Here is a 12,640-nt window from a genome sequence, read left to right on the forward strand (position 1 = left end):
ATTATTTCCATGTACAACAATCTATGGTACAGTAGAGTCTCACTTATCCAAGCCTCACTTATCCAAGTTTCTGGATTATCCAAGCCATTTTTGTAGTCAATGTTTTCAATATATCGTGATATTTTGCTGCTAAATTTGTAAATACTGTAATTACAACATAACATTACTGCGTATTGAACTACTTTTTCTGTCAAATTTGTTGTATAAGATGATGTTTTGGTGCTTAATTTGTAAAATCATAACCTAATTTGATGTTTAATAGGCTTTTCCTTAATCCCTCCTTATTATCCAAGATATTTGCTTATCCAAGGTTCTGCTGGCCCGTTTAGCTTGGATAAGGGAGACTCTACTGTACTTACATTTACTGATCCTGCATGCTCTGGTGTTCTGTTTGATGGACATGCTTCCAAACAAAAACTTTGCTAGGTGTTACTTTTGGGGGAGGCCTTATACCCTGTTTCCCCGAAAATAAGACATCCCCAGAAAATAAGACCTAGTAGAGATTTTGTTGAATTGCTAAATATAAGGCCTCCCCTGAAAGTAAGACCTAGCTAAGTTTTTGTTTGGAAGCATGCCCGGCACCCACCAAACAAAACACCAGAACTTGCAGGATCGGTAAATGTACATACCAGTTGTACATGGAAATAATGGTAATAATATATTAAATTGTTATATTATTTATATTTATGTAGTAACAAGAAATTTTTGACAGGAGTCATAGTTTGTCTAGTTTGGTTATGCTGGTTTGTGATGACAACTACTGTACAGTATATAATAAATATTCATTTTTTTGTTCAACAATAAATGTGAATTATTCTTCATGGAAAAATAAGACATCCCCTAAAAATAAGACCTAGCACATCTTTGGGAGCAAAAAATAATATAAGACACTGTCTTATTTTCGGGGAAACACGGTATTTAGCAATTCAGCAAAATCTCTACTAGGTCTTATTTTCTGGGGATGTCTTATTTTCGGGGAAACAGGGTATATTACAGTGTTTGCAGCTACAAGGCTGCTCAACGCTATTCAAGCTTGCTGGAGTTGGAAGTAAAGGCTTCTCCGCAGTAAATGAAGACCAAAAGAGAGACGCAGATAAAAACGAGGCCCAAAGAGCCGCTTCCAAAGAAACAGGGCACCTGCCGCTTTTATTGGTCTAAGTGGACGTCGCACTCTGTACACACACGGTGGCACGCGGACGGACATGCAACAGGCATGGCGTAAGGGCCGGAGGCAGGCCTGGAAGGCTCACGTGGCTGCCTCTTCCCCCAGCAGCAGCATTCGGGCCCAGACCCAGGCCGGGGCTATTCCTTGCAACAGCAGGTGCCCCGTGCATGATATTGCGGGACACGTGGCCGAAATCAAGCTCAGGCTTTGGGGAGAAAGGGGTGAAGGATGCAGGGCCACCCCTCTTGCAGCTGCGGATGGGGAAGAGGAAGCGGGTGGCGGACCCCTCAATGCTCCTTCCTTCCTTCTTCTCAGGCATCCATCCACCCACCAGGTATGGGTTTGCATAGAGACAGGCCGGCCCACGGTCGGTCGCGGCTGCCTCGCAGGAGGAAACCAACTGGGGAAAAGTCCCCTGCCACGGAAACAGGGCAGGAGGCAAACCAAGGGGGCGAGGGAGCAGCCGGCGGCTGGTGGCAAAGTCCAAGGGGCAAGAAACCAAAAAGGGGTGCCCAAGCACAAACCCCCACCCCACCTGCCCGCCGATCTCACCGAAATCCCAGAACAGTCCCCAGAGAGGGGTCACAAGACCCCTCCCGCCTGCTCCTTCTCCTTCTTCCGCTCGGCCAGCCACTGCTGGATGCGCTCCTTCAGCTCCGTGTTGGGCCTGATCTGGTCCATGGTGAGCGGGCTGCGGTTGAAAGGGTCCGTCTGGTCACTGCGAGGAGGAAGAGGAAGCAGATCAGGGGCCGGGCCAAAGGCACACATGCTCCTGCGAGCTACTTGTCTAGCGTACTATCACTATTGTTATTACAGTAGGGTCTCACTTATCCAACCCTCGCTTATCCAAGCTTCTGGATTATCCAGGCCATTTTTGTGGTCAATGTTTTCAATAAAAATGGAAGAATCACTGAGCCAGGTGAAGAACTGAAGATACATGTCTCAACTCTCTTTTTACGTTTAATGTTTTAACCGTTTACTAATATTAGATCTATTAGTAAACATGTCCTAACTGTTTGATTTATATACAGTAGAGTCTTGCTTATCCAATGTAAACGGGCTGGCAGAATGTTGGATAAGCGAATATCTTGGATAATAAGGAGGGGTTAAGGAAAAGCCTATTAAACATCAAATTAGGTTATGATTTTACAAATTAAGCACCAAAACATCATGTTATACAACAAATTTGACAGAAAAAGTATTTCAATATGCAGTAATGCTATGTAGTAATTACTGTATTTACAAATTTAGCACCAAAATATCATTATACAGTAAAGTCTCACTTATCCAAGCCTCGCTTATCCAAGCTTCTGGATAATCCAAGCCATTTTTGTAGTCAATGTTTTCAATATATTGTGATATTTTGGTGCTAAATTTGTAAATACAGTAATTACAACATAACATTACTGCGTATTGAACTATTTTCTATCAAATTTGTTGTATGTTTTGGTGCTTAAATTGTAAAATCATAATCTAATTTGATGTTTAATAGGATTTTCCTTAATCCCTCCTTATTATCCAAGATATTCGCTTATTCAAGCTTCTGCCGGCCCGTTTAGCTTGGATAAGTGAGACTCTACTGTATGTCACAAAACTTGAAAAATGTTCTGTTACTGGTTCAAAAGTGTTATTTCCTGTTTAATTGTGCAGTCAGTCCTCACTTTGAGACTCACAAGTCCCCGTGGGGAGATGGTGGTAGGGTATAAATAAAGTTTTATTTATTTATTTATTTATTTATTGTTTGAAAGGAGTTGCTCTATGCCGGAAACTATGCTGAGTTGGTTGAGACTATTATGAAATACAGTGTTCCCTCACTACTTTGCGATTCACTTTTCACGGATTCGCTGTTTTGCAGTTTTTCAATAAACTCTAAAAGACTACTATAAATCATAAAAAATTACAATTTACAGCCTAAGGAAGGGAAGAAGGAGAAGCCGAAGGGAGAGAAAAGGAGCCCAAGTTCCAACAGGAGGAAACACACAATTGGTTGATAAAGACTTATAATAGTGTATAACTACTAAAATAATGTATAAATATTAAAATATACTGTCCCTACTTCATGGATTTTCACTTATTGCGGGTGGCCCTGGAACCTAACCCCAGTGATAAGTGAGGGAATACTGTATTCATTGAAAAAGTGTAGCAAACTGTGCTACAGCAGGATGTCTTTAATAAACTCTCCCCATGCTTTCATGATGGAACCCATTGGGAAATGATGTTTACAACCCAGGAACAAAGTGGTGTCACACTGTGTTGTTGTTATTGTTATGATTTTGAAGATTTTTTCCCTGCTCATCAGCCACAAAGGCCCCTCTCCCTTACCTAAGGAGGTGCCGGGCGATGGTGGACCTGTCCACGGTCACCCGGGAGGAAGGCAGCAGCACCGGGTCCGTCATGAGGGTGCTCATAATGGGGTCCAGGAACTCGTCGCAGGCGTCCGCGTAAGTCTCCTCTTCCTGCAGCTGGCGGTCAGCGAGGGACTAGGGAAACAAGCCCCGTCGCTGGTGAGCACAAGATACAAAGGGGAGCCCACAGGCTGCCCCTAACTCAGAGCCGGGCACTGGGATGGGGACCGTGTATAGCCCTCTCCGCGGCCGCACCTTGATCTGCTCGGCCAGGTTGCTGAACGCCACAATCATGTTTCCGGGCTTGTTGATCTTCTTCAGGACCCGAACCGTCTGGGCGAAGAGAGTCGGGGAATAAGAGCGCCCGTCCTTGGGCACCGTGGCACAGAAGTTCTCCTCGCCTCTGAAAGAGAAGGGGCCCATAGCGACGATGCCAGGGATGGGAGGCCCAGGTGCCCGAGACTGCCCAATCCACCCCCGTCTTAGCGAGAGGAACTTGTTGTGGATTTGGTCCCCCTTCTCCCTGCTATGACGTACCCCAGGTTTAAGTAAATAGTGCAGATATCGGACACCAGCTGCTGTGGCTTGAAGTCAAACTCGCTGAAATCCTTGACCTTCAAGGCACCCATTTTGGGGCCCACCAGGTGCTGGAGGAAGTAGTTGAGCATGGAGATGATGCGCTCAGCCAGGAAGGGGTGCACAAAGAGGGACTTGATCTCTGCAGCAGAAAGTGGGGCTATGTGAGACAGATGGGCAGACGGGAGGGCAAGTGGACAGATGGACAGCCTCCCTCCCTCCTTCATGGAGCAGTGCCTCACCCGAGGTCAGGAAGGCCAGGGTGCCGATCGTCTCATTGGACATGATGTTGTGGAAGCGGGCCAACTGGCCAAACATCTGCAGGCTGGCCTCCTTCTCCCTCCGCGCCTCAGCGGACAGGCTGTCCCATTCGCCCCGGTCCTTCTCAATCTGCTGGATCTTGATCTTGCTCAGGTACTGCAGAGAGATGGCGGGCAAGGGAGAATGGGCAAGGCCAAGAGGGTGCTCAAATACACATGATTTCAATACCTGTTTTGTATTTTAACTACATGTTAAGAAGAGTTGAAAGGAGAGGTGGGTAATCCGTAAAAATATTTTTGTTGTTGTCGTTGTAATAAAGCTTCCCAGGCCCTCTCTCCCTAAGAGAGGCCCAGCTCTCTGTTGAAAAGGAGAAACTGCAGCCTTCCCTTCCTTGGTGGCAATTCAGTCAGATCTTGTTTCTGGAGCAGATAAAGTCCACTTCCACATGAAGCAAGGCTTAGATCTTTCGGTTCGGGCTCCCTTTCAGCCACCCCACCCCATCCCTCTCCAATATTTTTACCTGTATGGCCTCATCCAGCAAGAAAATGGCATCATTCATGAGCAAGTTGAGGAAGCGCAGGAAGAGCGGGGGATTCATAGCTTCCAGGTTCTCCGAGGCATAGTCTGCCAGGGCCTGCAAACAGCAAACAAGGGGAGGTGGGCCTGACCATTCCCCCCCCCCCCCGGTCGCCCAGGTGTTCCCAATGCCCAGGACCTCCCCAGCCTCACCTTGATACTCTCCCGGTAGGAGTCGGTGTCCCACATGTACCGGAGGATGGGGTACATGGGCCTGCGGTAGTTGAACTTCTGCTCAAACTGGTGGGGGTCCCCTGAGCAAGGAAAGAAGGCAGCCTGGGTTCGGAGGGGCGCTGGGAACGCCGGAAGACGGAGGACAGGGAGCAGGAAGCCGCCGCTCCAGCCTCCCCCTCTTACCGGTGAACTCAATGTCCACAAAGACCTTGATGAGGGCCTCGGCGAGGTAGGCGGCGTGCGGGTAGGAGCAGAAGACCCTTTTGCGGTGGAAGACGCTGGAGAGGAGCGGGGTCTGCGCCTGGTCCAGGTGGGGCATGACGGCCTCTAGCACCTCGGCCAGCTTGGCCCGCAAATGCGGGTTCTTCATCCTGGGAAGAGGGAGAAAAGGGCTGAGGGGGGGCCCTGTCCCATGGCTTTGTCCCCCTGAAATCTTGATATTCTGGTTTGCGTTTTTGGAGGGTTGTCCCCATAAAAAGGCTGGGACAGAGCCACAGTCTCCTGGGAGGACAAGCCATGTGCCCCCAGTTCCTTCAGGAACAAGGAAGAGAGAACAGCAGTTGCAACGGCCAAAGGCATCAGGCCAGTCAGGGATAGCTGAATTTCGACCCAGGTCAAAACCAGCTGGTTCCCCTAGGCTTCTCTTCCTCCCTTTTGCAGCAACTTGTAATCCCTGCTAGAAGCCACGTCTGCCTCCCTCCCCTGCCCTTCCACACTCAGCTTCCCTAAACCTGGATGGTGAAAGAGGCCTTTACCTGTCTACGTCTCCAGTGAAAACGGTCACAAAATGAAGGACTTGCTCCAGGAGGTCGGCTGAAGTCTCCAGGAGGTCATCAGCGAAGCGGCGCAGGAAGATGAAGAAGTCACCCAAGTTGTCGGCAAAGAACTCTGCGGACACGAGAACCCATATGAGCCCCCAGGTCCCATTACACACCCACGGCCCTTGACCCTCGCTCACGGAGACCACCTGTAGAACCTTCTGTGCATTGCTTTTCAATAAAGGTTGCTCAAAATCAGGCTGATTCCTTTTTTCTTTCTAAAAAGGAGGTCACCCTCTGCATCAGAGTCACTTCCACAAGTCACAGCTTGCCCTTGCATGTTTACAGACACGTCTTTCAGTCCATCCAGACCAAAGATGAGCTAACATCATGATGAGTCAGTCAGCCCAGGTCCAGAGAATGGAATGCTTGGGCGTTTGCCCCATCACTTAGATCTCATCTAGGCACATTCAACCTTAGAGGGGATCAGAGCAAAGAGATAAGCGTTCTCCTGTGGAATGGCTTGCCACCGGTGCTTGGCTCTTAGAAAGGCCATCCTCAGGGCCAAAGAGGCATAACCCATTATTCCTGGAGAACACTGGCTACAGGAAATGCCACTCACCCGGGACATAGGCCAGCACGCTGTGATTCACATCCGGCAGGGGGAAGGTCAGCTCCATCGGCTCTGGCCCCCGGTTCCCGATGGCCAGCTGGACCAGGAGCACAGCCATGGAGACCTGCAGGTGGAGGCAGTTCTGCAGCATCTGCGGCTCCGTCATGGCCGCTTTGGTGGAGAGATAGATGGTCATGAGGCGCTCAAACTGCTCCCGAAGGTTGTCTGCCGAGGGGCTGGAGCTCTGCTGGGCCTCTCTCCAGGCCACCTGCAGCCGGTGGAGGCTCTGGTTGAGTTTGATCATCTGGTCGTGCAACCTGGAGGGACGAGAGAGAGGCGAGCGGAAGCAGGTGGGCACTCAGACCAAGTCCATCACAAGCTCATGGGCCTCGTCTGCCCTTTTATGTGGGGCACAGACATCACAGTGACACTGATATAGGCTTGGTCCCAAAATTGAGAGCTACACTCTCAGTGTAGGGGCGTACGGCGCTTACTGTTTCCATCTACAATGGACCCTGTACCTGTGAAATCCTAAGTGGAGCGTATACTGCGTCAGCACCAGGTTCTCTGTCACCAGGTTGTAGGTGGGGGCGAACTCTGGCTCCACTGTGGATGGGATCAGGCAGGTTTCCTTCTCCAAACCTTGAGGAAGAGAAAGGGAAATGCTTTTTTGTCGACTTCCACAAGCAACACACCCCAGCGGGACACGGCTTCTCTTGGCTCCCGCTCGGCCCCTTGGGAAGAGGGAGACTCACCCCGGATGTGCACGTTCCTGCTCTTCTGCTCCTCCTCGTTCAACTCCTTCAGAGCGCAGTAGGTGGGGTCAAACGTCAGCAGCCGGGGAGAGCGGGGCTTGCAGAAGGGCTGGCAGAGCCGGAGGAGGGCGGCCCCCAGGTTGAGGAAGAAGGCGTCCGAGGCGTACATCTGGAAGAAGATCTCCGGCATCTGGTTGGCCCAGATCTTGGTGCGGCCCGCGTTGGCCTGGAGGCAGTTGCCCAGCCAGGATAGGATCCGGTGCTTGGTCTGAGGCGAGAGCTGCAGCAGGTTCTTCAGCATCTGGTAGATCTTCTCATGGAACTGAGCCATGAACTGTGGCCAAGAGAGGAGAGCCTTGCTGCATGGATGCGTGAGTGGATGCGTGCACTTAGGAGGTCTGTCCTCCCTGTGAGCTTCTTCCTTATGCTCTGTGATTGAGTTACAGCCCAATGCTCCCTCCCGCATTTCAACACCTCTTCAGTGCCTCTGGGTCTTACCTGAAGCACACCAAGCCAGGGCAGGTTCTCTGAAGCCTCACCTGGTGGATGTTGGACTCCTGGACCTTGATCTCCTGGGGGCTGGACCGAGAGGGGTTCAGGAAGTAGCCATGGTTCTCCACCACCCCAGGGGTCTTCAGCAAACAGGAGATGCTCAGGAGGGCTCCCAGGAGGGTCTTCTGGTAGAGCTGCCCGTTGGCTGGGTCCTTGGGCTGGATGTATTCCACAAAAATCTGGAGGAATAAAAGCAGGTGTCAAGGGTCAGTCTTCCTTTTTTCTTCTCCAGAGTCCTGTCTTTCCCACAAGAGTCATCATTTGTAAAAAAAAAAACACGCCCAGTACTCACCGCTGCGATCTCCTTCTGCCTGGTGAAGTACAGGATCAGGTCCAGGTAGGAGTAGAGCAGGATCTGGCAAAGGTGCAGCTCCCGGATCCGGCCCAAGAGGATGTCAAAGACGGGCACCATCACTTCCTCAAAAGTCCGCACTTCCTCGTCCGCAATGATGACCTCGATCACTTCCTCGAGGAACTCCGTTACCTCTTCAAAGTCTGCAAGGAGAAAGAGACAAGAAGAGATCTGTTTGAGAGATAAACATTGCAGTATGTTTTCCCAGGAGCCTTGGTTCTGCCTTTGCAACTCACAGGCTCCTCTCAGGGACTCCAGCATCAAGTCCAGTAGCTGTTCGTAGACATTCTGGTTGACATAAATCTCCGGGGTGAGGAAGACGGTGCGAGTGTTGGACACGGTCAGGTTCCGGCAGCGCACTGCGAAGGGCAGCAGGTTCTCCGGCACTTTGGTGATCTAGAAGGAGAGGGCAAGGAGGGAGGCACCTATCCCTGGGCTGCTCTGCTCTGGTTTGCTCAAGCCGGCAGGCGGCCCAGTTGGGAAAGGGAGGTTGAACTGACCTCCTCCTTGGCCCTCTGGAAGCAGGCAAAGAGGTAGCGGAGGATGTTCTTCTCGCCTGCGTCTCTTTCAGCCGAGAGATTCTGGATACCGGCTGAGGTCATGTTGATGAGATGGTTTCCAGGCTCCGGAAGCAACAGTCGGTTGAAGAGGGCCTGGAGAGACAGAAGAGCCCCAAGGATAAAGCCCTGCCATGGAAGCTTCCTCACCACCGCCATGTTTCTGCCCACCGGATCTGCCTTCTGGCTGCAGTGAGACTCAAAGTCTTCTGAGAAAACTCTGTGGCCAAGGCCGAAGCCTCTGCCTGCTTAACCCACAGCAACCCCAACAAGCCCCACAGGCACCTGCTCCACATTCTCCATGTCCAGCCAGTCCTGGTCCTCCAGGTCATTGGCCATTTCCTCCAAGTACACACAGCGGGCGGGGATCCCATTGCCACTTTTCAGGCTGGGGTCACCTACAAGTTGGAAATCACCAAAACAACCATTGTTCTACGTGCCTCAATAAGCACCCCTCGTAGGAACTTGCACTGTCTTCCTCACATCACAGAATGGGCAGCTTCAAGACCTATCTTTGTGGCAGAGAAGGCAAGGAAGAGATCTCTGCTGAGATGTGTTTATTTATTTATTATTTCCATAATTTCTATCCCATCCTTCTCACCCGAAGGGATTCAGGGCGGCTTACAAAACTGGCAGAATTTGATGCCAATACACAACAATATAAAAGAATAAAAACATAAGTAGTTAAATACAGATTTAAAACAATACAAAATGCTTGAGCCATTCATCAGAGGAGCACTCGGGAACTTGGGGGTGGGTGGGTTCCACTTGAGAGCCACACATCCTGCCCCACCACCACTCCTTTTCTCCTCTTTTAGCTTCAAAGAAAGTCAGTTGGGGCAAGGAATACCCCTCTCCTTGTTATGGTTATGTCAAGGTTATGGCTCATGTTTTGCCATAACCTTGGTGCCCAAGGTCTTGATCTCCTCTGTAACAGTACAAATGAATCTCAAGCGGAGTTTGACCAGATCCCTGCCGGCTTCAGATGTTTTCCCGACCAACCTCAAGACTTACTGTTGTCCAGGGTGATGAGGAAGATCCTCTGGATCATGTGGTTGATGTTGAGCTGCTCGCAGAGCTCCTGCTGGGAGCGGAAGGAGCGGTTGATCTCGGCCAAGGAGTAGTCGCAGTCGTCCAGGCTCTCAGTGACGCTGTTGTCGGAGTCATCCTGGCTGGCGGAGGCCTCCTCCACTGTGGAGGGAGAGCAGCGGGTCACAGCGGGCCACCCAGCTGAGCCCCCCAGGCCCCTGCCTCAAGGAGCTGGGGACGGTGCCTTCTCCTTCTCCCCCTTCTCTCTTCAGTGGAAGGACCCCAACCACTTCATGGCCACATGGTTTGGGTCCAGGTCCCTTCCAGGATGGCCTTCTCCTCTACAATCCACAGCCTCTTCGGACACTGAGTCCCACTTAATTAAACCAGCCAGAATCTCATGGCTCACAAAAGAAGACTCAAAGAACCTGCCAAAGGAAGAGATTCCATAGCAGCTAAAGGAACTGCTGGCATATAATAGCCATCTCTTCAGGCAGAAAGTCAACCTGGTCAACATTCAATCTTGAGTTTTGATTTAGAATCATAGAATCCTAGAGTTGGAAGAGACCACATGGGCCATCTAGTCCAATCTGCTGCCATGCAGAAGGAGCATAATCAAAGCACCCTCCAAAAGATAGCCATCCTGCCTCTGCTTAATGATAATAAATAAATAAATAATAGGACTGGAAGAGACTGCATGTCCATCTAATCCAAGCCCCTTCTGTCATGCAGGAAGAGCACAATCAAAGCATCCCTGACAGATGGCCACCTAACCTCTGCTCAATGAATAATAATAATAATAATAATAATAGAATTGGAAGAGACCGCATGGGCCATCTAGTCCACCCCCACTGCCATGCAGGAAGAGCACAATCAAAGCACCCCCAACAGATGGTCCTCCTGCCCCTGCTTAATGAATAATAATAACAACAATAATAGAGCCAGAAAGACATACAACAACCCAACAATAACAGAATTGGAAGATACCATATGGGCCATCTACTCCAACCCCCCTGCCATGCAGGAAGAGCACAATCAAAGCACGCCCAACAGATGGCTCTCCTGCCCCTGCTTAGGTAAAGGTTTTCCTGACGTTGTCTGGGGGTTGGTGCTCATCTCCATTTCTAAGCCGAAGAGCCGGCGTACCTATTGATCTACTCACATTAGCATGTTTTTGAACTGCTAGGTTGGCAGGAGCTGGAGCTAACAGCGGCCGCTCAAGCAGCTCCTGTGATTTGAACCTGGGACCTTTTGGTCTCCAGCTCAGTGCTTTAACGCACTTCACCACCGGGGCTCCTACCCCTGCTTAATGAATAATAATAATAATAACAACAACAATAATCCAGCATATCTATCTTGTTTGCTGTGTCATAATAAAACAATAATATAATTGGAAGAGACCGCATAGCCCATTCAGTCCAACCCCCCTGCCATGCAAGAAGAGAACAATCAAAGCACTTGCAACAGATGGCCATCCTGCCCCTGCTTAATGATGAATAAATAGATAAATAATAATAATAAATGAAGTTGGAAGAGATCACATGGGCCATCTAGTCCAAGCCCGTTCTGCCATGCAGAAAAGGTATAACCAAAGCACCCCTGACAAACGGCTTAATGAATAATAATAATAATAACAACAACAATAATAATATAATTGGAAGAGACTGCATAGGCCATTCAGTCCAACCCCCCTGCCATGCAGGAAGAGCACAATCAAAGCACCCGCAACAGATGGCCATCCTGCCCTTGCTTAATGATGAATAAATAGATAAATAATAATAATAATAATAATAATAAAAAATAGAATTGGAAGAGACCACATGGGCCATCTAGCCCAAGCCCGTTCTGCCATGCAGCAAAAGTATAACCAAAGCACCCCTGAAACGGCTTAATGAATAATAACAACAACAACAGAATGGGGTTGTTGTGCCTTTTCCTCGCTTAAGCGGCTGAGGGGGAAAGGAAAGGGCCTGAGGCTGCGAGGAGTGGTGGGAGTTTGAGTCCAGAGTCCCTGGCAAGCAGGCCCAACTTGTGGGCCCGGGCCTGGCCTACACCGGAGGGGGAAGGCGTGGGGGCGGCGTCCCTCACCGGAGGCCTGCGGGGCCTGCGAGGCCTGCCGCTGCTGCTGCCTCTGGGCGAAGAGCTCGGCGTCGGCGAGGGAGCCGAAGAGGGCGGCGAAGGGGTTCCCGGAGATGCCGCCGCCACTGCTGTTGTTGTTCTCGCGGTCGGTCATGGCCCGGCCATCGGCACCTTCCTCCTCCTCACTTCCCAGTCCAGTCAGGCAACCTGGCAACGCGTGATGACGTCTTCCGGCCGCGCGACACCAGGAAGCAGCGGCAGAGAGCGCGCATGCGCAGACTTCAGCAGGCACACAATCCCACAACAATATCTGCCTCGAGCTGCTCTCTGAGTCCACACTGCCAGGTAACCCAGTTCAGTGTGGGATTTTATTCAGCTGTGTGGAAGGGGCCTCAAACAAACTATTGTGGATGATCTGCCTTGGTATCCTGGGTTCTATGGCAGTGTGGAAGGGCCCACAGACAACAGGGAAAATGGGGAAGGCCTTCCCTCACCTCATCCTCGTTGCTGCCTGTCTGTTTCCTCACTAACATACTCATTATAATAAAAAGTCCAAATTAGAAAATCCAATAAATTTAAACATGACACTTAGTAAAAAAAATTATTGCACAGAGCGAGCGTATACCTGGACCGAATTAAATGTCCAAGTTGCAGAAATCCCACATTATCTGAGTGTGGACTCAGATAATCCAGTTCAAAGCTGCCTTGATATTCTGGATGTTATGGCAGTGTGGAAGGGCCCATTGTTATATGGCTGTGTGGAAGAGCCTAATAATAATAATAATAATAATAATAACTTTATTTTTATACCCCGCCCCATCTCCTTGAAGGGACTTGGGGCGGCTTAC

General features: G+C 50.0%; 1 protein-coding gene across 2 annotated transcripts; it reads right to left on the reverse strand.

Moving 5' to 3' along the window:
- Window positions 1–1,118: 1,118 nt before the first annotated feature.
- ube4a (ubiquitination factor E4A) lies at window positions 1,119–12,021 on the reverse strand. 2 transcript variants are annotated; one of them, XM_016998296.2, is made up of 19 exons: window positions 11,802–12,021; window positions 9,699–9,875; window positions 8,970–9,082; window positions 8,628–8,780; window positions 8,364–8,523; window positions 8,068–8,270; window positions 7,763–7,954; window positions 7,224–7,557; window positions 6,990–7,110; window positions 6,478–6,785; window positions 5,853–5,985; window positions 5,281–5,468; window positions 5,077–5,177; window positions 4,868–4,981; window positions 4,329–4,503; window positions 4,048–4,228; window positions 3,766–3,913; window positions 3,488–3,645; window positions 1,119–1,883 (listed from the first exon to the last, which is right to left on the reverse strand). In XM_016998296.2, exons 1-19 carry the CDS (start codon window positions 11,944–11,946, stop codon window positions 1,748–1,750), a joined length of 3,240 nt encoding a protein of 1,079 aa, XP_016853785.2. In that variant the 5' UTR covers window positions 11,947–12,021; the 3' UTR covers window positions 1,119–1,747. The 2 variants fall into 2 exon arrangements, with proteins under 2 accessions (XP_016853785.2, XP_062817316.1); XM_062961246.1 differs by having other exon boundaries at window positions 3,766–3,906; window positions 4,044–4,228.
- Window positions 12,022–12,640: the final 619 nt, after the last annotated feature.

The sequence above is a fragment of the Anolis carolinensis genome, unplaced genomic scaffold (genome assembly GCF_035594765.1).
Source record: "Anolis carolinensis isolate JA03-04 unplaced genomic scaffold, rAnoCar3.1.pri scaffold_8, whole genome shotgun sequence".
Lineage (NCBI taxonomy): Eukaryota > Metazoa > Chordata > Lepidosauria > Squamata > Dactyloidae > Anolis > Anolis carolinensis.